Raw genomic sequence first — 23,954 nt, 5'->3', positions numbered from 1 at the left:
TACTAGGCAGTATGTTTTTAAATTAATTTTCAACCGTAATTATGTGCATTTAGCTAATAATTCAACAGAATATAGAATAAGACAATTAGTAAAACATTTACTGCAAATAGTAATTCCTTTATTTCGACGTTAAAAAGTCTTACAATATAGAGCTCCAGAAAAGATAAAATTCTTCAAAGAAAGGGAAAACATGCTTATACTACAGTGGAGATGACACAACTCTCCTTGCATGCAGAGGGAACAGAGATTCCTCTGGGTAAAACACTGTTCAAGAGACCATACCAAAAACTGGCAAACTATCTGACGAGCTTCAAAACACAATGGTGTGTCTAACAGAAGCTGACTGAGGCAGGTAGTTATAGACCAATTCTGAAAGGTGGCTACAAAAAGGTGCCAAAGATGTCTCAAAACACGTCCATGTGTTTAGAGACATATCCTCACACGTCATTATACTACTGAAAATAATGCCCAAATCCAATCTCAAACATTCTAATTCAAACATCAAGACTATGTGGAGTGCACTTCTCAGAAACACATTCAATACAATACTTAGTTTGTTTCTCTTACTTTAATATTTTCACTCTTAGTAGTAAACCCAGGAGAACCTCTGAACCATTTGCAATTTTAAATGTAAAAAATAAAAATTACAGTTTGAAGGGGAATTAAATTAACAGGCTGGAAAATAAAGTTATGCAGAAATTATGAGCGGTGACAACGTCTTCCCACCACCTCAAAACCGGTCAGCCTTCTTTACACCCGAACCGAGGGGACACATTTCTGCTTTCCCCCTCTGGTCATGACATATCAACAAGCTGGTCAGACTCATTTCCCATAATTCCCAAGGTTCAGGTGGTGATGGAATAGAGTTGTGACGGTTCCACGTAACAGCTCAAAGCGTCACTCCAAGCTGACCAGCTGGTACTTGAGTGTCAGTGATGGTCTTTCAAACACTTTTACAGCTTCTAACCAACTGTTTTCTTTTGCTCAACAGTAAAGATTTGTCCCCATTAGCTTTATAACCGCATAAAAACAACTCGAACACAAACAGTATGATTTGCAAACACCACACCCTCCACCATAACCAAGTCTAAAATTGTTGGCATCTTTGTCAATCGAAGCACTTTTGAATACTGAGCTTTTTGTCGTTGTCAATTATCTGTATTTGGAGACGGAGCAATAAAATATGCAAAAATCAGAGGGGACCCCTTTGCAAAATAAATGCAGCATTTTTTTGTAATTTAAATTTGTTTTCTCTTTTAGCGTCCTTTGAAGAAAGTGTTGAATTGTGTCGACCCTGGGGCATTTGTCACAGTTCTGTTTCTGTGGAGCACAACTGTGCTCTTTCCAAACGCTGTGCCCCTACTCTGCCTTCTGAAGCTCTCCGGTGGGCGGTGCACATGGGCTGCGCAGACTCTTCTGCAACACATGGGCGTCTGCGGGCTCTATCCTCTTGTAGTAATTCTTTTTTGTTTCGATGATCTCAAAGCCAAACTTCTGGTAAAAGTGAATGGCTGACTCATTGCTGATCTGCACATGACTGTGGAGAGGGAAAGGAGAAATGTAGTTAGTGGTAGAACAGTTTGATGAATTGCTCAACAAGTAACAATGGAATGAAACTATTCGTTTTTGCTACAGCTGAAAGAATCAGTCAATTCAATCAGTTTCCGTAAAAAAAGATCAAATGTACGCTGAAATGATGCGCTAATTAAATCCACTAAAGCTACAATGGCATCTCCTCATACACCTTCTGCAATTAAGACACTCACAGGTAAATGTTGTCAAAAGTGCCATCCTTCTCGCAGATGTTTAGCACATGATTCAGCATCTTTGTACCTGCAGAGACAAAAGCGACAAAGGCACAGTTGGAGAAACAAAACACAAGATCACACGGTGCACTGCAGCGTCTTTTAGAAATGCAGAGCTCCTTACCTATTCCAAGTCTACGGTAGGGTGCTAGACAGCCCAGCGTCATGATGTACAGTCTCTTCTGGTTCTGAGAGTGGTCCACTCTGCAGCACACAGCTCCCACTGCAATGTCATTGAAGTATGCTGCAAGAGAAAGAGGACTAAAACGTCACCGACAGACAGGGGATCCGTAGTTCCTTCTAACTGAAGAACTTTTGTCTACGGACCCAAGCAGTTACTTCCCCTTCTAGTATCTCACTGTTACCAAAAATGTATTAGCGTCATGCTTTAAAAGAAAATGTTTTGATGGTATTTGAGGGTAAGCTACATGAGCTATGTTTCTTACCTAGCTTTGCAAGCTCTCCAACTTCCAGTACATCTTTGTAAAACTTATCGTTGTAGCTGACAGGGAAGATGACCTGGTTCAGACGTTTCAGTTGCTTTATGTTGTGAGGCGTAACATCCCCCAGCTCGATCCGGCTACTGGAACAAGAGCAAAACGGTCAACTGGCTGGCAACAAGTACACTTTAGTGACTCAAATGCAACTAGTAGCTTTGAGATCTAGCTTAATACTGTTTAGTGCTTGAAATTTGTCGAAACCAATTACTTAAATGCAGTTGCTTTATTGACAAAACAAAATTAATGCTAAATCAGAAACAATTAATCGATTACTTTACTCAATCAACAGAAAATTTGGTCATTTAGATCATTATTCAAACAAACTGCTGAACATTATCGGGCTAATCATAAAGCTGAAGCCCCTGGAAGAAATGAATCCCCCAAAGTAAAATCAAATGACCAAACCATATGTAGTGGAAGCTGTTCCACTGATATACTTGTCACAGATTACTCCAGGTGACAGACACAATCCACCTAAATCACTCTTTCACATAAACACAAATACCTGAAGAGAATGATTGTGATATCCATGCTTCATATTTACTGAGAAATGAATAAGGCACCTGCTAAAATCAAGAGACCAGATAACCTGAGGATGTGTTTTAGTGTCATAATGAGTGACACAAACAACTCTCTCCACAGTTTGTACGATTGATGGGTTCACTGTAGTATTTATAGGAGACAACACATCCAAAAAACAGCTGTTGGTCACGTGTCCTGTTCACCAAGATGTGGAAACACACTCTGAAGTTGAGTGTAACGTTATCGCGGTAACTGACACAGGGTTGACCGGCATTAGGTTACTGTGCCAGAAACTTTGTCAACTGACTTGGCTTCGATACCACAACTGAAGTTCAGTTGAGCCGACTGAGAAGTGAACTATCTCAGATCCAGGGTCTGTTTAGCTTCAACTTAGCAAAGTGAGGTTTCCTGACTCAGCTTCCCAGTAGCAGCTAACGTTAGCTACCAAGTTAGTTATGAGTGACCACTAGCTAAAATAACCGACAAACGGCTGACGTTAACGAGCACATCAGTGACTGAACGGTTTCGGTAACAGTGCTGTCGTTTGTAGTTTAAATAAAAGTAGCTTAGCAAGCTAGCTAGCCTCTCCTCCCCGCCTCCCCTTGTAGAAAAAAACAGACATGAAAAACTTTACTCGTGCTAAGCTACTTATCCGTGACTCAAAAGCTTACACTCACCCTTTCATTGTAAAGAGATTATATCCCTTATTTTCGATGAGGCTGAACTTTAGAGTAGTTTTGGGTAAAAAAGGAGGAATTTTGACTGAGTTAGGGTCGGGGATGGCTCCCGTTTTACCCTCCACATGTAGCTAGTTGCGGTGGTTGCTGTTAGCTTAGCCGCCGCACTCCTTCCACGACTGTGTGGAGACTGTCAACCCTGACCCCCGCATGCGCACAAGCACGGCTGCATATTGAAGCGGGTGTTTTATATTCCTGAGTTTGGTCTCTCAGGATGTCTTTTGCCCGTCAAGCAAGAGGTTGACAGTATATTAAAACAGCCATGTAGAATACTTTGGATAATGCTTCATTTGTCTTGTACAATAATAATATTCTTGTCGTTAAATTTGAGAAGAGAAGGTCAGCGAGGGGTCATGGTTGGGATTATGTTTAAAGAATATAATCTCAAACAAAGTGGGATTGGTGGATTTGTCGTAAACCTGAGCGGAATCACAGCCTCTAAGGCTAACCTCAGGGCAATTTATGTACATTATATGCATACAACTTTCATTTTGGAGCTATTTGTACTTCATTTATTTAAAAAAGTAAATGCTTATGAATACACTGTCACAAAAACAAAATTAAAGACATAAACCTTGCCTCCTACTTTGCCACACATACCACACCACTTTAGAGAGATATCAATAAATATAATTCTTAAATATAGAACATTGATTTCCTTTAACATCGCCACAATTTAGTTTGTGTTGTAAGATAGAGACATATTATTATATACAGTCAATGAGAGTGACTTAGATTTGGAGTAAATATCGTAAATAATACGATAATAATAATAATACGAATAATACAGTAATTTGTGACGGAGCCTCCATTTTGGCTCAAATAATAATATATGCTTTATATATTTTGGAAAGGTTGTCATTTTCCCGGATTGGAGCCAGGTTGTACACTAAACTACGGATGGTCTCATAAACAGAGTATTTTTACATAATTTATCCGGGCAAAAAAAAGGTCAACAGTATTGTAGCTCATGCTTTGATCGATCACCAACGTCCACCAATTGTAAACGCTTTACGGCAGCTCACGGGGCGGATCCAAAATGGCGGCAGTTGCAGTGGCTCAGCAGTAAAACCGAGCAGCGAGTGAATGAAGTCAGCTGATCTCAGTCCGCTGTCACGCACCGCAGCACCCGTCGTTTCTCTCTCGAGGCAAGACAGTGAACCACCACTTCACAACCAGACGGTAACTATTACATTTTATTCTTCAGCCACGTTCTCTAAATTATAAACTTACATTGGGCTTTGTTGTGTGTGCATAATGACATGATTTAGCTACACTGTTGCGACAAAACGGAAGAGCCAGCATTTTTCATCCAGGCCGAGAGACCAGTATTGCTGTCGTTTTCATAACATCTGGAGCTGTCTGACGTTGCTTGCAGTGTGAAGACAAAGTGGGATTGATTTTAAATGACGGATATATATTTATTCTTAATGTAACCGCCTGATTTTAGACTGTCCTTGCTGTGTCAGGCTACAGTTTCGAGGAAAGCTGTCAAGCTGAATATACAAAGCATACTGTAACGGTATACCATATACAGGCCTCTAGGTCATTGGTATGCAATCAAATCTGTATCATTATTAGTAGATTAAACAATCTATTTTATCTGAGTTCCATGCGATAAGCTACCTGCATTCAATGTTTTTTTAAATGAACACCAGTGTGTCAGGATGTTGTGCGTGGTCATCTCACATAGATGTTACATTTCTGACCCTATTTTGCACAGACAGCAATACCTACATAGACATGCCTTTTCTCAGTGTTGTCAACCTGCTTTTTTTGTAGCTCAAATATCAAATAATGAATAAATAAAAGTCATATATTACAGTCAAAAAATGTACAGTAAACTTGTCTCTGTCTAGATTAGAAACTGTTTGTTGACCATTCCTACCTCTCTTTACTATCCAGCACAAGTTAGCCAACATAACATCTAAGATCAGCAGTAAAAATAATTAAGTGTGAATTGTCTTTAATATGCCAATGTTTCCGTGGAGGATTGTAGTCAGAAGGGGAAATGTCTCCAGTATATAATTTGTACTTCCCAGTTTTGCACCATGCTAGTTTTCCACTTCCTTAAAGAGACTTATACAGACCAGACCAGCTAGTCATGTGCCGGGATCATATGATCAAGTGTGATGTCTGTTGTTGTAAGGATTATTACAAGAGGATGTGACTTTAACTGCTTGTAACAAATAATGTTATTATTATAACAACTTGTAAATCTAGTTTGATTTGTAGAATTGAAACTAATCAAGCAGGTAGATAGTTGTCTGTGATTGAATCATAAGAACAATAGACATTCTCTTCCCACTGTATTCTACTCATTGGAGGCTCTCACAATAACCTCACAGAATTAACAATTGTAAGATAGATCATTTTGTATGTTTTGTTTGTCCATTTTCTTTCCTTTTAAAAATGGTGTGCTAAAAGAACGAAGTGAAGCCTTCTTTCGGTCTCATTCTTGTAATTCCTACAATCGACCCGTTGGTGGAGCTGCTAAATTCCTGCACAGATGGGTTGAGCAGCCGGGCGTCAACAGGAAGATCTGTGCATCAGTGGGAAGGACAAGAAAAGGTTATGGATGTAGAGCACTGTATGTGTGATATGACTGTCGGATAGAGAAGGAAAAATACAACATGTAGGAAAGTATGAGACTGGATCTGCTGTGTTTTATTATGCACTCAGTGTATTGCAGATCAGAGCATCTGCAGTCGGCTCTCTGTGGGGTTGGGTCTGTGTCACGACTGATGACGGCTTGTGTTTGTGCAGCTCCTGCATGTCGCTGCAGTTAGTCAGGAGAGTATGCAGCAGATATGTGACGTGAAAAAGGACCAAAAATAGGAAAAAAAGGAGACGGAAGAGTTTTCTACAAAGATGCATTTGTCACACTTTATGAAAACGGAGCATGTTCACAATACATACTGTACATCTACCGTCTGTACACATGTGAAGATGAGACCGAGGAACATGCTGCATTGTGGGATTCCCCTCTAATGTTATCCTCACGCGTCACACTGACTGTACTACTGCTCCTGAAGCGTGAGGAGGAGGAGGAGGAGGAGGAGGAGGAGGAGGAGGAGGAGGAGGAGGAGGAGGAGGAGGAGGAGGAGGAGGAGGAGGAGGAGGAGGAGGAGGAGGAGGAGGAGGAGGAGGAGGAGGAGGAGGAGGAGGAGGAGGAGGAGGAGGAGGAGGAGGAGGAGGAGGAGGAGGAGGAGGAGGAGGAGGAGGAGGAGGAGGAGGAGGAGGAGGAGGAGGAGGAGGAGGAGGAGGAAGCGCGGTGCCATGACAGTATTTATCTCTGAATTTTGGGATTCATTTTATTTCGAACACATTTTCTACCTTTTTTTATTTTGAGAAAAGTCTGAATCTGTTGTGAAAAGCCATTTTGTTTTAAACACTGAAAAGGATGCACGAGAACTTTACTTTTACAGAGAATAATATACGAACAAAGTGTTTTATGTTTGAGTTAGCATCAGCATTTAAAGTCGTACAAAGCGATGCAATCTGCTGCACACAGTCATTATCTTGTATGACCATATATAGATTTCCTTCTCTTCATATTAACCAGTTCGCTCCATTCTTAAACAGACTGGTACTAAAACACAGTGTGGTCTCATATGAAATTCACTGTAAAAGCATTAATTAAAGAGCTCTTACCCACAGCTGCTTTATGGCTGCTAATAAAACGTATCAACAGTGAAGATGTAGACACAGTGTTGTTGTTGTTGTTGTTGTAAGGAACCATTGCTGAGGAGAGGATGGCCTCTCCTGCAGACTTCTGTTTAATTTTCATTCTCTGTTGCCTGATGTCGTCCTCTCTGCTCTGCTCTGCTCTGCTTCCAGTTATCTTAATAAAGCAGTGAAGATGGACATGTCCAAGCTGCCCAAGATCAGGGACGAGGAGAGGGAGAGCGAGTTTGGATTCGTTCATGGAGTCTCCGGACCCGGTGGGCACAAACACTATAATCAATACCAAACTCTCTCTTAACTGAGCACTCGTAACAGAATGACTACAGAAGCCTTTAAAACAATACTTTAGCTGAAACAGTAAATAGAAGTGCACAGACTTGTTCAGCTGCTGCTCTTTGATTGTTTAACTTCTATGCAGCTGGATTGTTTACACTTGTTTTGTTTTCTTAGTGGTGACAGCTACCGCCATGGCAGGAGCAGCTATGTACGAGCTGGTCCGTGTCGGCCACAGTGAGCTGGTGGGAGAGATCATCAGGCTGGAGGGAGACATGGCCACTATCCAGGTCTACGAGGAGACCTGTATCCTTTCCACCACGTGCCTGTCTTTACTCGATGTCACAGCTTTCATATTGATCCAGTGTATGGCTGCTTTTAGCCATCGGGCCAAAAATGGCACAAGAGAAAAAAAGAAGTGATAACAATGTTGTATTTTGACATCTAATATTTATTAACAGCTCTGTAAGAATGAGAAGATAGGATTCCAACATTCCCGTCCAAACATTTTTCCCTGAGCTTGAATCCAGCCGGGGTGTCTGTTGGAGATCCTGTGCTGCGGACGGGGAAACCCCTTTCTGTGGAGCTGGGTCCAGGAATCATGGGCTCCATCTTTGATGGTATCCAGCGACCACTAAAGGACATCAATGACCTCACACAAAGCATCTACATCCCCAGAGGTGTAAACATCGGAGCCTTGAACCGAGACCTCAAGTGGGAGTTTTCTCCTGTCAAAAGCCTGCGGGTGTGTGTGTCTGTGCAGCTTCAAACCTTCAGCGTGGTGTGTTTAAATGATCCGATTTATGTCAGCTTTCCTTTTTTTAAATCACCGTTAGGTTGGCAGTCACATCACAGGAGGCGACATCTATGGTATGGTGTACGAGAACTCCCTCATCAAGCACAAGATCATGCTGCCTCCCAGAAACAGAGGCACCGTGACCTACGTGGCGCCAACTGGAAACTACGACGTCTCCGTGAGTTCGCCACACCTTCAGCTACCAGCTTTCTTATTTGTTTGCCTGTTAGGTGTTGCCTTGGTGTTGATGGTGTGTGCGTCTCTGTGTCAGGACGTGGTGATGGAGCTGGAGTTTGAGGGGGTGAAGGAGAAGTTCACCATGTTGCAGGTGTGGCCCGTCAGACAAGTGCGACCCGTCACAGAGAAGCTGCCCGCCAATCACCCGCTGCTGACCGGACAGAGAGTGCTGGATGCCCTTTTCCCGTGAGTCTCTCATCCTCCTCTTTAACCATTTAACTCAAGACATGTTGAAAATGTCCCCGTCCCCCCCCCATCCTGTACCCACCTCTCTCCTCTCTGTGTGAAGATGTGTGCAGGGAGGTACCACAGCCATCCCAGGAGCCTTCGGCTGTGGAAAGACTGTCATCTCTCAGTCCCTGTCCAAGTACTCCAACAGCGACGTCATCGTCTACGTAGGCTGCGGGGAGCGCGGTAACGAGATGTCAGAAGTACTGCGAGACTTCCCTGAGGTGGGTAGCGATAGCGGCGGCGTTGTGTTCCAACTTGATTAATGTTCAGAGTGACTGACGGTGTCGTCTGACCCACAGCTGACCATGGAGGTGGACGGGAAGACGGAGAGCATCATGAAGAGAACAGCACTGGTGGCCAACACCTCCAACATGCCTGTAGCGGCCAGAGAGGCCTCCATCTACACAGGTGAATACTCGTTGACCACTTAGATGTGTTGGAATAAAGAGTCTCATTCACTGGAGATTAACACACGCGAGTAGTGCACACTAACTCTGTTTGTTCTGGCAGGAATCACGCTGTCTGAGTACTTCAGAGACATGGGATACAACGTGAGCATGATGGCCGACTCCACCTCCCGTTGGGCCGAGGCTCTCAGGGAGATTTCTGGCCGTCTGGCTGAGATGCCTGCTGGTAAGTTTGGAGTCTCCTGGAGATCGTTTAGTTGATTGACATATGTAAATTTAAAATGAAATGAAGCACAAATACCCCAAGATTTGCTCAGTCTTCTTTGATGGTGAACTGATTATTTTGGGGAGTTTTGGACTGTTGGCTCAGACAAATAATTTTTAAACTGCAGGAGGTGCAATATTTGTTGAAGGTAATATGTCAAAATACCATTTTTCCCTGAGAGAAGATCCCAGATCCCTGCAGAAATCACACATCATTATTTTAGAATGTGCTTCAAAGAAAATAAGAATATCAATGCTCTGTATATGAGTTATGTTCATTGGTGCTGTTGCTTTCTTTTAAATTGTAAAAGTATGTAAATCGGTGTACAAATGAAGAGATAATCTTTGGCTGAAAGCACCACTTTAGCACCTGTTTTTCACTGTTCTTATTTTCTGTATCTGCACACAGACAGTGGTTATCCAGCCTACCTGGGCGCCCGCCTCGCCTCCTTCTATGAGCGTGCTGGCAGGGTGAAGTGTCTGGGCAACCCCGAGAGGGAGGGCAGCGTCAGTATTGTAGGAGCGTGAGTACAGCTTTATGCCACTAGAGGGAGACATTACTCTGCACGTCTTGTATGTACTGTAACGAAACTGTTTGTTCCTTTCTCAGTGTATCGCCTCCTGGTGGTGACTTCTCTGACCCTGTCACTTCAGCCACCCTTGGTATTGTGCAGGTAAATGGTCAAATTCATATTCTAATCAAGCTTTTCTGATTGAAGGTGCTCAGTTCCTTTCCTCAACTATGTAATTTCCTCTCTCAGGTGTTCTGGGGTCTGGATAAGAAGCTGGCTCAGAGGAAGCACTTTCCCTCAGTGAACTGGCTGATCAGCTACAGCAAATACACCCGAGCTCTGGACGAGTATTACGACAAGCACTTCCCCGAGTTTGTGCCCCTGCGTACCAAGGCCAAGGAGATCCTGCAGGAGGAGGAGGACCTGGCTGAGATTGTGCAGCTCGTCGGAAAGGTAATTCAGCGTTAAGTTGACCTTTGGATGAACTTTTACTTGATTTTTTTTCCTTTCCCAGTATGTAACTTCAAAGATAAACACACGTAGCAGAAAAAAAAGATCACATTTATTCCATATCTGCTTTCTACAAAACATTTCTTTCATTTAAATATATATATTTTTTTTAAACAGGCATCACTGGCAGAAACGGATAAAATCACCCTGGAGGTGGCCAAACTGATCAAAGACGACTTCCTGCAGCAGAACGGTTACACACCTTATGACAGGTAGCATCACACCCAACGTAGCATCTACTCACTCACCTTTAGTCCCACTCAGGCACTGACCTGAGTTCTAATAGATATTGGACACTCTGGAGAGAAAGTGAAACTCCACTTTTGGGGTATTTGATCCAAAATGGCTGACTGATTTGTGTCCATTGTCCTCAGGTTCTGTCCCTTCTATAAGACGGTGGGCATCCTCTCCAACATGATCTCTTTCTACGACATGGCACGGCACGCAGTGGAGACCACAGCTCAGAGCGACAACAAGATCACCTGGGCCATCATCAAGGAGCACATGGGAGAAATCCTCTACAGGATCAGCTCAATGAAATTTAAGGTGTGTTTGTGTGTAAGACTTTTGCCTCGTCAACATACAGTATTCTTTGTTTGTAATGTGCGGTTAGTCTGCCTTTACATCAGTCGCTTTGTGCCGATTCTTAAAAGGATTATTTCGAGCTTGTAGACGTATTGTTTGCTCCAATACACTGAGTGCGTTTAAGAGTTGTGACGATCACAATCAGAAAGTGGACAGTTTAATTGCTTTAAAAATACCTGTTGCTATGACCTCTACCCATCACGTTTTCCTATGTCATTATTAAAGAGAGACCTGGCCAAGGGTGTAGCATGAAAACATTCTTACGACAATAAATGCAAACAGGCTGACACAACCGTGTCGATAATATCCAGTTAAGATGCCTAAACAATACATTTAATTCACTAAAAGATTTCACCGTTTCTATCTGTATAATGTTCCAATGGGGCAGCCTATTTAAAAGCGTATTATTGATATGTCATCTGTAGGACACTGTGAGGATGACGGCCATAGCTCAGGCACCACAGCTCCTGCACAGAATCTGCCTACTCTTCCTGTTTTTTGTTCGCGTTGTGAGACTGTGTTTCTTTGTTGGGACAGGACCCGGTGAAGGAGGGCGAGGCCAAGATCAAGGCAGAGTACGCTCAGCTGGTGGAGGACATGCAGAACGCCTTCCGCACGTTGGAAGAATAGGCCGCCACCTCTCGCAGCCTTTGCAGTATTCATCTCTGGACCCTCCACTGCAGAATCACATTCCACCTCCTCGTATCCCCAAAACCTGCGTGCTCTGTGCTCCTTTTCTGAGTGATTGTGTGAGCGAGTGCAATTCCATATGGAGGGAAAAGAGAAAGATGTACTGTATTCATTATTTTTTGTTGCCTCATACAGGCGCACTCTGGATCCTCTGCATGGTCGTTGGTCGTATGTGTGGATTTAATGTGTGTACGAAAGAAGGATCTCTTCCACCCTCTCTTCCTTTCTCTGTTTACATGATTTTTTTTGGTGTATCCATGTTGCTCTTCCTGAAGAGGATTGTTTGGTTGATGTATTATAATCCATAGACTATCTGTACAGAAGAGTATTGAATATAAATTTAATAAGATCAGCCTATTTATTGCCGGCATTTTGACGTGAAGGCTTTGCCGTTCTTTTCCTTTTTACGGTTGTGTTTCACGCTGTGCAGTGTTGTGTACTTTGCTGTGTGAATGTGTAAGAGTCGACGCTCTGCTGTCCAACACTTTCATGTTACTGCAGAAGAATTAAAACATGAGGGGGGGGGGAGAAAAAGAAAAATGTTGTGTGTTTGCCTGCGTGATCTGATTGTTCCTGATGATGCTGTCTGAGTTGCTGAACTGGTCTCTCTGCATATCACTCATTCTCCGGCACCCTGCCCTTTATATCCTTTGTTCACAGAATTCATTTGATATACTTTTAATTACTGTTTTTGAAAAGCTCTGAGCTTTATTTGGTGAATCGAATTAACAGAAGTCCTCATGAAGTGTTCTGATTTAAAAAAATGAAACATTGTGTGAAAGTCAAACACATTTAAATTGAATAAACTTACTGCAGTAGCTTTTTCACCTGAATACTTAGAATGCAAATGTACTTTGCTTTTCATGTCTTCCACACCTGAATAAATTAAGGCAGAGATGCCATTTTGGAGTCATTAACTAGTTAAGTAAAGACCAATGAGCGTCACGGATGAGATGACAACTCCCATTAAGTATGTTCCTCTGAGCAGATGAGGTGCACATGCAACAAGGCGCACGAGCACAGCGCATCAGAAGTGCTCCAAAACTGTGTGGGAGACAAACTGGCTTATCCTTGACTTTTTAATTAATTATTTTTTAACTCGGTCGCACTCGGAGAGAACAGAAATCCAGGGTCCACTCCGTGCCGGGTAAGTGACAACAACAACAGTTTAGTCTGAGGTCGGTAACCCGCGTGCAGAGACATGTTGGAGGTTCAGCTCGCCCGGGTGCTCATGGCGCTGTGCGTAAAAGTAGTAGGTACGCTTTTATCATGTGTGTTTTGTTAGATAAGACTTCTCGTAGATAGTTATGATAGCTCCAATCAGCCGGCACAATCTGACAGCACACACAAAGAGTTTGGGAGTGTTTTAAGATGTTGGAAAGTTTCTTTAAATTTGTATAAATGTTTTTAACTTTGTGACATATATCCGTTCTCTTAAAGATATTTTTTCCATATATCACATGAGTTATAAGTGCATAAAGGTTTCTGTTCTTTGGCAGGATTTCACTTCTGCCTCCATTTAACCCTCCTAGTCAAACCAGTTCTGTTGCAGTGATTATGACTTCCACTGTGGTGCTGGGTATCCTTGTTCCATAACATTTACCGCCGAGGCTCAGATCATGTTTGAGTTAAACTCTCACAGACCCATACGTTATCTTTTTCTCTCTCCTTATGGCACTGCTGGAGGGATTGAAATGTGTTGTCATCAATCTAGTAGCAGGGCTGAAGAAGTTTCACAGAGCACATGTTTTTTAAATTTATTTATTTAAGCAACGCAGCAGAGATGGACCAGGTATCCAACCCGCCAGGAGTGGTCAGTGATGATATTACAGATGAGTCGACATCCATGGTGGATGTCAAGTGGAGCTCTGATGAAGAACAGGTAAAAAAACCACAACACTGTCCCAGTTAACACAAAGCTACTGCAAACTATGGCATGGAAACATTTAACTGCTCTCTTGTGGCTCAGAGTCATGACACCATGTTTCACCTCACACAAGTGGGATTGCTGTTGTCTCTTGGACGCAAAGCCCAAAAGGCTCACAATGCTGTTTATCATCTGCTCAAACTCACAGGAGATGATGTCTGTCTGTCTTCCTCCTTTAACCTCTGGCCAGAATTATAACTTATCACTTGTTCTTGTTTTTGTGTGTACAAAGAAAGAACTAATGTTCATATCTCCTCCACCAGAGCTCCGACCCTCAGGGACAGTGTCTCGCAGTACCTCAAACTCCTCTGCCGACATACAAACAGAGGTTGGATGAATTTAAGAAGTTGTTCAAAGAACTGCCGGAGTCAGAGAGACTCCTAGTGGGTGAGTTGTATGAAGACTTCTTCTCATAGGAGTAGAAGTGTTGGTCCATGATACAGATATTTATTCTTTCATTTATTTTTGATGATAGTCTTTACCGAGAGCCATAGTTTCAATTTTCCATATTTTATAAATTTGCGCAAAGATTTTAAGGTCATAAAAAGCCAAAATAGTCCTTGTTTTGTTTTCTAAAGTGGAAATGGCTCTGGAAAAAGTATTTAGACGAATCCTTACAATGTGAGCATTTGTGGTTTCTGGTTCAAGAAGAACCTACAGTCACATTATCACAATGTCACTGGCCAATATTTTAACCAGGTACCCTATATTTATCTTAAATCCCCACTTAAATATATCTAAAGACAGCTTTAAACATTGTGCCACACTGTGATAAAACCACATACTCCGTACCTGCGTTTTCTTTTTTCATTGAAGATAAGGTTCCTTGTTTATTGCCACACTGTTGCATTAAATGGAAAATGATGTAATAGAATAGACATGTGACCCTCTAACTCGAGCATGACACAGGAGCATCTGGAAACCACAAGGCTATGGTGACTAGACTTTGAATTTAAATTGATCTTAACTGAAATATAAATGGTTACATGTTATTATCTAAAGTGTAAGAAGGTAAATCCCACACCATCTTATTACAGTGGTCTGTTTTATAGATGTAGTGTGTCACCTCAGGCAGTCATTTGTATGGATGACTTCAGCAGCCCTATATATACTTTTCCCCAGACTACCCGTGTGCCCTCCAGCGGGACATCCTCCTTCAGGGACGCCTCTACCTCGCAGAGAACTGGATCTGTTTCTACAGCAATGTGTTTCGGGGTACGAAGGTAATTGGAGAGTGGATGAGGACCGAGGGAAAGGGGGGAGGTTGTACAGTCTGGAAGCACATTGTGCTCACATCAATGGAACCGCAAATGTGTGGACAAAGAAACCGAATATGTGGAGGATTATATTATCATATAGCTAACTATTTGCATTCTTCTTTAATGTACATTTTAACAATGATTAACTATTTTCAAACTGCTCACTGCCTTTTTTTTTAAATACAGTGTGCAGGATTTTAAAAACTCCACCCGAAAACACTTGATTAAAACGGTTATAGTATTTATTTTTTTTTGTTGTATTTTTTATATTTTTGTTATTCCCAAGAGATGATGCAAAAAATATAGAGAAATGTACATTTTTAATGTTTTCAGCAATACAAAGTACACACCATGCATATCAGAATTTAGTTTTCAGTTCCTCAAATACAAATGGCAAGAAATTCTAGTTTGCAATCACGTGCAACAGATGAAAAACCAAGCTACAACAGCAAGTAAGATACATTAATTGCAACACTTGCGGGAGTCGATCATATGATAATGCAACATTTCTGCTGTGAGCAGTAAGTTCAAGCCTCTCCTTGGGAGTTGCTAAAAGTCATTCTCAGATGTCATCACAATTTGACTCCTGAGTGAAGGAGGATGCAGATCACAACATTGGTATCCAAGGGTTGAATTTTTTCATTATATAATTTTTTGATAAGCAATGTGCGTACTAACTACTCACCTTTTTCCTACAGATTATACTGACTCTTAAAGACATCGTGACTATGACCAGAGAGAAAACGGCTCGTCTGATTCCCAATGCCATCCAGATCTGCACAAGCACAGAGAAGGTGTGTTTGAAGATAGCAGAGTTTATGTCACATTTGATTAACACATAATCAATTACTTTATATCTCTTTATATCTTCACCTGCAGTTCTTCTTCACATCCTTCACGGCAAGAGAGAAAAGTTACCAGGGTGTTTTCCGCATGTGGCAAAACATGCTGTTGGACAAGGTATGCTCTTCCCCCACTTACCTGCTGTTACCTCATACAGTCTCCTAACTGCAGACACTCATCAGTCTAATGATCATTCTCCATGTGGGAGTAACCCCTGTTCATGCAGGCTCAACAATAGTCCCTCTTTCATACCTCAGTCACATGTATAACAAACAATGTCGACACACAGACTTTGCTGTTGTACAGTAACTGGACTGCTGTGGCTAAATGCCTCTCCGATCACCAGCAGCTCTGTGACTTTACCCCATTTTGCAGCACTTATCTAATCAGTCCAGAGTGCGTATCATACTGCCCTGTCTTCCTTTGAGGTTATCACTGCCACTCTGCTATTGCATGTAGGGTAAAGATCTGCAGCACAGCAGGGTTTGCGCTGGAGTCCAACAGACACACGCTTAATTGTTCCACATACTGAGGTGCTGTGTTTGGAATAATTTACCTACATGTATGTCAAGAATCTAGTAAATATAAACCCACTACAGCTCAGTCACCTTATTTGAGTCCACCTAACTCTTTGTCCAGTAAAAGAAATATAATAACATATTTTTTTCTAGTTTGACAACTGCAGGCGCAAACACTGTAAACAGTTTAAAATGTCTTTAAAAGTTGTTGTTTGCTCGTGAGTTGAATTTGAAACACTTAAATATGTTTGAGGCCTCTGTTGAAGTGATTGCTGTAAACTTAGGACAATACAATGGCAATTTTAAGCACCACAGGCAGTTGAATTGCATTACAGTCTGGAAATGGCAGACTCTGCCACTAACAATGAAAACTAATGATTTAGAGAGAAACTGATACGAATGCATTGCACGGCAATTGTCATTGCAACCAAAAAAAGTATCAACAGGGTTTGATTTCATAGAAATCTTAAAGATTAAAACTTTAAAATGAGTTGAGTGTCATTTGATGTGTGGAATCAGTCAAAGCGGCATTGATGTTATATATTATGCTCTTATACTGGAACTATTTACCTCCAGTTTGTCACAGATGTAGTCAAAAATGAAACGACCAGCTCAGCCATCCTTATTTGGAGAATTAGGAGATATTAAATCTCAATAGGACTATCCTGGAAAAACAAAGGTAAACATAAAGATTACAGATGATATTTAAAATGATGCATGCATTACAATAACTTGTTTTTAAGAGGATACACTATGTAGCAATGACAGGCGCTATGGCAGCCTACCCAAGGGGGTGCGAGTCTGCTGGGATCTGGAGAACAAACACCTGTATGAAAACATCTCCGTCAAGAGTTCATTGACCTCTCAGGTGTAGCGACGGGGGCTGATTTACATGCTGCCTTTAACCGCACACTACGCTCGTGTCGGAGCTGAAACCATTATCAGAATCACATAAAAACAAAAGAGTTTGTCTGAACCGTCGATAAACCGGACTTTCGACCGGTAGCGCAAGCTTTTATTTACCTTTTTTACTATCGCAGTGTAAATCTGGGCGGCGCGTCTTTACGCCTCTGAACTCAGGACTTCCTGAATGTGCGCTCAGGTTATAGATCGCTGCCTGACTGACAGTTGAAACTCACTGCTGCGGGGATCATGTCGTCTGACAAGTAAGTAAAGTCCGTGTTGGTGAATATTTAACTTCATCTCCGTTTAGATGCGCTGGAACACCGTTTGTGGTCCCATATGGCAAACAAAACAACCGTGTTTATTTCCTTTAGGGTTAAACGGGTCTACAACAATACGGACTGCTTTTTTTTTATCACGCTGTCGCTATACAGCTCCTCTTGTTTTTGTGAGATTGAGCTTCTTAGTTGTCAACACAAACATGTAAGATTAATATCCCGACGGCCAGAAGAGACAATAAGGTGTGTAGCTATAGTTTGCTTGTCACCCATGGAGTTGGACTGTAAATGATACTGTGTGGAGACTAAACGTTTCCAGGTTACCTTTAACAAACTCTGAGTCGACTTTCGGCTAAGTTTGTTGCGCATATTATGGATTCCTGCCAAAGCAGAGTCCTTATTGTGCAAGAGGAAGATATATGGAGCTGGTCTCCAAACAAGACTATTTGGTTTATGTTTCCATGACTTTGTGTCCTCCCTTTCCCCTGACCTTTAGCCTCTGACCAGTTTGGAGTTGTGGCAGATGGTCAAACAGCATTATGGGAATGACCTCGGCCTGAGCCATGAGGAGATGGAGAGCTTACAGTTATCAGCAGAATCGAGCATGCAGACCAGGTAACGCACTCCCACCTGCACGCCCATCCTCGCACACAATCTAAATGTGCTGTGATTTGACTCCACCCGTCTGTCTACAGCCTGATGGTGAGGCCTAGTGGTGACGATGGTCCGGGGAGGCTTGAACGCCCTTCTTCCCTCCGCCTCGCTGGGATGGAGCATGGGCCTTCAGACACCTCCACTCTTCAGGGGGAGGACTTGCCTTACTCGCAGAACTCTCCCAACACGGTATTCATTTTTGTCCTTCATTGCGTGGTCTGTGCATGTCTTTAAAATCTTTTCCCACCTCACTGGTTTGCATCACCCTCCAGAAGGATGACCCTCGCGGCAGCCCGTCTCAGCGGCGCAGCCCTGCGCCCTCGCTGGACCGCTTCGCCCCAGAGCGGGCTTCCAAACCATCCTCGCTCTCTCTCGACCTCAACGCCAACGAGAACGACGACGTGTCCGAGCAGAGCGGTTCAGAAAGCATCGAGGACGGTAAGGAGAGGCCCTGGAGGATGCCTGAGCTCACGTGTTGTACTTTTTGTGGTTTTAATATTTTAACGTTTTGCTTCATCAGTGGAGGAGCGAGTGGGTTTGTCCCAGGTGCAGGGTCGACTCTATCTGAACAAGGTGTTCCACATCAGCGCCAACAAGATGTTTGACTTGCTCTTCAGCGACTCCAGCTTCACCCGCAGGTTCTTGAACATCAGGAAGACGACCAGTAAGTGTTGAACTGTTTTTAATCTAAATTTAAAGCCATAACCGGGGAGGGGGGGTGCCCTTTATTCACTGCTGCATTGCTTATCTGTTGGTTACAATGTTTATCTGTATGATCCCTGCTAAATAGATTAATACTATTATTTTAAGCCATTCCTGAAACCAGTTCTGGCTTAGAAAAGTTTCCCGCGTCATATTCAAATTGTCCTTTCGTGTTACCAGACTACAGCTTTACTGCTTGGCAAAAAGACGCCTCAGGAAACATGAAGAGGAATCTGAACTACACAGTAACCATCAGCAACCCTCTGATTGGCAAGTTCTCCACCGCTACGGAGAACCAGGTGTGTTTCCATCCGTGTCAGTGGTCCGTGCGCGCCTGAATGGATGAATGATCATGTATTTGTACTCCAATTATCTCTCAGACGCTGTACAAAGAATACAGGGATGGTCAGTATTACCTGGTGGACTCCGAGGTGTACACTCATGACGTTCCCTATCACGATTACTTCTACATTCAAAATCGGTACGACATCATAAGTAACTCAAAGCGGAAGTGTCGACTAAGGTAAGGTTTTATGATTATCTCATAACTTTGGACTTTTTTGTTTCTTAAGTGACTGCCATTTATTTTGTCTGTTGTGCTGCCAGGGTTTATACCGACGTGAAATACAAGAAGCAGCCGTGGGGCCTGGTCAAGTCTTTCATCACCAAAAACTCCTGGAGCGGCATTGAAGAAAATTTCCGACAGCTGGGTAAGTAGAAAGCCGTGTCCGGCCAGCAGGCGGAAGAGTGAGCTTCCCTGTCTACTTTCCTTAGCTCGTGTTTTATTTTATCTCTTATCTGATATGAATGTTTCCACCAACGCACGTCAGCAGTGAATTATTTTACAGCTGCATTTGCATGTAAGGAGTAAAGGAATATAATGGTCGATCTGACCTGCATCTGCCATTTTAAGTGCACTGAGCTTGAGCAGGAAACCTTCATGAACTATCTACATTTTTTTGTTTTTTACTTGCTTATTAGTATGTTTCCAGATTATTTCAGTCCTGCAACAGCCACAGATACCGTTTTTTATTTTTAATTTAATTTTTATTTATTTATTTATTTTTTTTTTTTTTTTAATTTGTCAAAGCATTTGATTTATTGATTGCTGTCGGGATGTAAAGAGAATTACAACAAATATTTAAAAATATGTTTCTGTAATACATTACCCACCCACTTTAACCCCGCTAACTTCTGCCCTATATTTGACCCTGTACAGAGGCAGAACTGCAGGAGGAGGAAGCAGAGATAAATCAAGGAGGTGGCGACTCTGTTAAGACGGGTGGGCTTCGGAGGAGGAGGCGCACTTATAGCCGGACTCTGCCCGAGCACATGAAGCCCAACAAGCAGTACAGACAAGACCCTGAACAGCACAGAGAGCGCAACATGGGTAAATGACACGCATACTGTATTTAATGCCTTTTAAAGGAATAGGTTTTGCTGAGAAGACCGATACCACTCCTATATTTGTCCTCTTTAATTTTGAGCCAGGAGCTCACTAACGCTAATGATATATTGTTTGTATAAAGACAGGTTGTGGCTTCACAGGGGGTTTATGTGCACAAAATACTGACTTTCTGGAGTCTCCATGAGGCTGGCAGGAAGTCTGTGTCCCGCCAAGAAATAGTTCAGCAAAATAAGGACATAAATTGATGTGTTGTTTTTAATCCTTTGGATTTTGAATAGACTGCTTCAAGTCTTTATGATAAGCTCCTGAACTCTTTGTTCCAGCTTCATTTTTAATGAAAAGATAAGAGTGTATCGATCATCTCATCAATGTTTTCTACGCACATTTTTAACTAAAATGTTGAACTATACCTACAAGGCTGCTTGGTTGAGATTCCAACCATTTACTTAATTGTTCAAATCGTTTTTAGTAGTTAGTGATGCCAAAAGTGTTTGAATATACATTGTAAAACTCGGAGCAAATTTTCTTCATCTGACTGAAGTAAAATATGCATTTCAGGCCCCATAGAAATGAACAACCTGCACAAATGGAACACTACGACCATAGTGGCTGGCATGAGTTTGATGTAAGTTAACAACCTGGAAACAACAATGAGGGTTGTATTGTGTATTCTGTGCTGTCCAAAGAGACGGACTGTCCTGGTTTGTAAAGATGGTCAATATTCTAAAGGTTGTGTGCGGTCATTTCTGGTGTTTGCATGCTTCCTTCAAACATTTGTCTCTCTAGTCTAAGTGGTCAGATTAAACTCTTTTAATGCTTTCTGTCTCTTTCAGCTTGCTGATTCTGGTGGTGATGAATCTGGGTCTGTTTTTTAAGTTGTGGGCGATGGAGGACATAGCCCAACGCATGTACCTGAGCACAAAGCATCGGCTGAGGGACAGGAGTGAGGCCAGGTCAGATAACTTTCTGTTCCTTTTGCAAAATGCATTTTTCTTTGGGTTGCCCCGCATTAGACAGTAACTACTGTATATCAGTAGTTGCCATGCTCACTCAGAAAGCAGAAGTCTTGGTGTGGGTGGAGGGGGAGAAGGGGTTAGTCTCCTGCCACTTTTTTTTGTTTTTTTAAGCAGCCCGCATACAAGAGAGCTCTTGCTTTAATGAGTCACAATGTTGAAACTGTCTGTTTATCAGCCTCAGTAACTGTGGTTATGTAAATGACACTGTCTCGCCTCTGTGCTCCTCCACTCTTTGCCCTCTTCTTGCATGTCCATCACGTTGTTACTGCCTCTGTTTTTATCTTCTGCTGCCTTTTATCTAGCAAATGGGAATATCCTATTTTGCACATAAGAATAATCACTTTTACTTTCTGTTGTTTGGCAGCTTGGCCGCTGAATATGGGCCCAAACAGGGACCAGAGTATCGGACCAGAGAGGATGCGCAGCTGCTAAAAAATGTACTGCAGGACTCCATCAACCTTTTACAACAGGTAGGACAAGCTGGGAATGTAATGCATAAGTAAAAGCAACTGTCGCTCCGATGTGGACATGATTATGGATATTCTGCTCTGCTTTGTGCAAAATAGGGCAGTTCATTATGGTCTTTTGACTCTTTTATCTCATAGACAGAAAGCAGAGGCATGCAGCTGTCATTTTCTATTTTACAACCAGCAGGAGTCCATCTCATAAATTCATAGCTGTCTTTTAACGCCTTTAAAAAAAAAAAAAAACCTAAAGCTGCTGAGTCAGTTGTTCCTCTTCTCCTCACAGCTCCGCAGCTCTCTGGTGATGCTCCAGCAAACCTTTGCTTTGGCCAATCGCACAGCAGCGGCACCACAGTGATGCTCTTCACCTGGAGACTGCAGAATGCTTGTCCACGACCCTGTGGAGGGGGAAAAATAAATAAAAAGGACTGCAGTAGTGAACTGCCTCTGAGGAAGTCTCTGGTATCCAGTGACGTTGCCATGTAGGCATCCCCAGACCACTGACGTGTCTTTTGTTGCCAGAGGTTACCGGTCCCAAAGCCTGTGGCGCGGCGTCGGGTGCCAGGATGTTTTTAAAGCTGTGGACTGACTGCTGCGAGGACAGCGTTGCATCAGTGGTACATGGAGCAGTAGGGTTAGGGTTTCTGTAGGGTGCTATTTTCAGCTCCCTCGGCTGGCGTCTTTTTTACTCTTTCCTTAAATAGTGGCATGGCAAAACGCCTTGCTATGTGCTGATGATCGTGCCACACCAAATGAACTATTAGAAAAAGCTTTTATTTTTGTTTTATTCTGGAGATGTGAATCAATATTATTTTAAACTATTTTCTTTATGTACTTTTTTGCACATTTTAATTTTTGCACAAGTACCTCGTAGATGTGTTTTTATAATACTGTATGTGAGCCAAATCTGGTGAACAGAAGGTACTGCTGACGGTGGGTTTTTTTTGTTTTTGTTTCGCACCACATATACATATTTGATTTTCCAGTTTTTAGGAACTTTATTTTTTCCCTTTCTTGTTCTACACTGTGAACCAAGTATAATATATTGGTTTAATTTTAGATTAAACCAGGTGTGTGGGCAGTGGGATTATCTCAGGTTACCTCATCACTTCGCTCTTACACTGTCAACACTAGATGCAAGTTTGCTCTGTGATTTCCAAATTGACATGAACACTGTTGTATTGTTTTTAAATCAATTGTTGGTGACATGCCCCTACAATTGCCTTGTTTGATATTTACAGTGATGTCACCCTTTTCTTTTTTCATGTTTTTACTTAAAACAGACTGCGAGCAACCACTTGTTTAAAATTGGTTGCTTTTTTTGTACATTTTCAGCCATATTGCAATTAATAAACAAACTATTGCCAGAATCATGAGTAGTTCCAACATTTTGAAGGTACAACATATTAGAGCTGCAAATATTTTGCATATTTTCTTGATATAAAAATATCTTAATATTATATTCGTCTTCTATACAATGTCCATCTGAGCAGCTAAACATCTTTAGCGCCTTGTTTTGTTCGACCAACCAACAAAGATGTAGTTTACTATCATAAGAGACTAAAAAAAACAGCAAATATAAATATTTTAGAAGCTGATCATTTTAATCATTTCACTTTAGAAGTTACTGAAATTATGAATCAATTATCAGACCACAGAGAGAAGCTTGCAGGCTAAAAACAAGCTCATGATTATATATTGCCTATTAAATAGTCTGGGAATTATCTGTTAATTATTCTTAGAAGCTGAACTGCCTCAGAACAAAGGGAAATAACCACGAGTCTGACGAGACCAAGTACTAGAATTTATTGTTTTAAGCCAAAATGACTTTTTTTGTTTTTGTTTAGTTGTATGATGCTGGGAACAGAAGCGGAAAACTAAATTGGAGTAAAGCCAAATGTGTCTTTGTCCCTTTTGTCACAGGTGTAATACAAGACTATTGAGACGGTCTTTAATTATTGACCACTAGCATGTCCTTGTGCACTCCTAGAGGAAATTACATATTGCCTCTGTAGGCTGTCCTTATATCTGATGGTGGCAATTAGTTTATATTGAAAATGTACTGTTGTATACTGTATGTATGGACTTTAATAAAAGTTAATGCAATAGCTAATGGTGCAAAGTAACTACATTTACTCAAGGCGATTATATTGTATAGCCTATTCTCTATATTTCAGAGGAGAATATTGTATTCTTTACTCCACTATGTTTACAGCTAATTACTTT

At 41.9% G+C, this 23,954-nt stretch overlaps 3 protein-coding genes across 5 annotated transcripts; 2 read left to right on the top strand and 1 right to left on the bottom strand.

The window, feature by feature from the left end:
• Positions 1-96: 96 nt before the first annotated feature.
• Positions 97-3,713, bottom strand: naa50 (N-alpha-acetyltransferase 50, NatE catalytic subunit). Of its 2 annotated transcripts, none has more exons than XM_076080161.1 (5): positions 3,505-3,713; positions 2,252-2,385; positions 1,930-2,049; positions 1,767-1,833; positions 97-1,537 (listed from the first exon to the last, which is right to left on the bottom strand). In XM_076080161.1, exons 1-5 carry the CDS (start codon positions 3,510-3,512, stop codon positions 1,360-1,362), a joined length of 507 nt encoding a protein of 168 aa, XP_075936276.1. In that variant the 5' UTR covers positions 3,513-3,713; the 3' UTR covers positions 97-1,359. The 2 variants fall into 2 exon arrangements, with proteins under 2 accessions (XP_075936276.1, XP_075936275.1); XM_076080160.1 differs by having other exon boundaries at positions 2,252-2,388; positions 3,505-3,712.
• An 892-nt stretch (positions 3,714-4,605) lies between these two features.
• atp6v1ab (ATPase H+ transporting V1 subunit Ab) lies at positions 4,606-12,589 on the top strand. The gene is made up of 15 exons (XM_076080310.1): positions 4,606-4,746; positions 7,405-7,508; positions 7,702-7,830; positions 8,055-8,269; positions 8,361-8,498; positions 8,592-8,743; positions 8,847-9,009; positions 9,088-9,196; positions 9,299-9,421; positions 9,869-9,983; positions 10,070-10,133; positions 10,221-10,424; positions 10,599-10,693; positions 10,856-11,027; positions 11,604-12,589. The coding sequence occupies exons 2-15, from the start codon at positions 7,427-7,429 to the stop codon at positions 11,694-11,696; spliced, it is 1,854 nt and encodes a 617-aa protein (XP_075936425.1). The 5' UTR covers positions 4,606-4,746; positions 7,405-7,426; the 3' UTR covers positions 11,697-12,589.
• A 141-nt stretch (positions 12,590-12,730) lies between these two features.
• gramd1c (GRAM domain containing 1c) lies at positions 12,731-23,098 on the top strand. 2 transcript variants are annotated; one of them, XM_076080308.1, is made up of 17 exons: positions 12,731-13,638; positions 13,947-14,070; positions 14,806-14,906; positions 15,641-15,736; positions 15,822-15,902; positions 17,981-18,099; positions 18,180-18,327; positions 18,411-18,576; positions 18,659-18,802; positions 19,021-19,139; positions 19,221-19,363; positions 19,447-19,550; positions 20,060-20,230; positions 20,807-20,873; positions 21,082-21,201; positions 21,629-21,734; positions 22,015-23,098. In XM_076080308.1, exons 1-17 carry the CDS (start codon positions 13,501-13,503, stop codon positions 22,084-22,086), a joined length of 2,019 nt encoding a protein of 672 aa, XP_075936423.1. In that variant the 5' UTR covers positions 12,731-13,500; the 3' UTR covers positions 22,087-23,098. The 2 variants fall into 2 exon arrangements, 1 of the variants encoding a protein (XP_075936423.1); XR_012949401.1 differs by lacking the exons at positions 20,807-20,873; positions 22,015-23,098 and having other exon boundaries at positions 21,629-21,653.
• Positions 23,099-23,954: the final 856 nt, after the last annotated feature.

Source organism: Anarhichas minor, unplaced genomic scaffold (genome assembly GCF_050575085.1).
Source record: "Anarhichas minor isolate MPS153535 unplaced genomic scaffold, ASM5057508v1 ptg000074l, whole genome shotgun sequence".
NCBI lineage: Eukaryota > Metazoa > Chordata > Actinopteri > Perciformes > Anarhichadidae > Anarhichas > Anarhichas minor.
The sequence above is the reverse complement of the archived record's forward strand: the minus strand, read 5'-3'. Positions and strand labels throughout refer to the sequence as shown.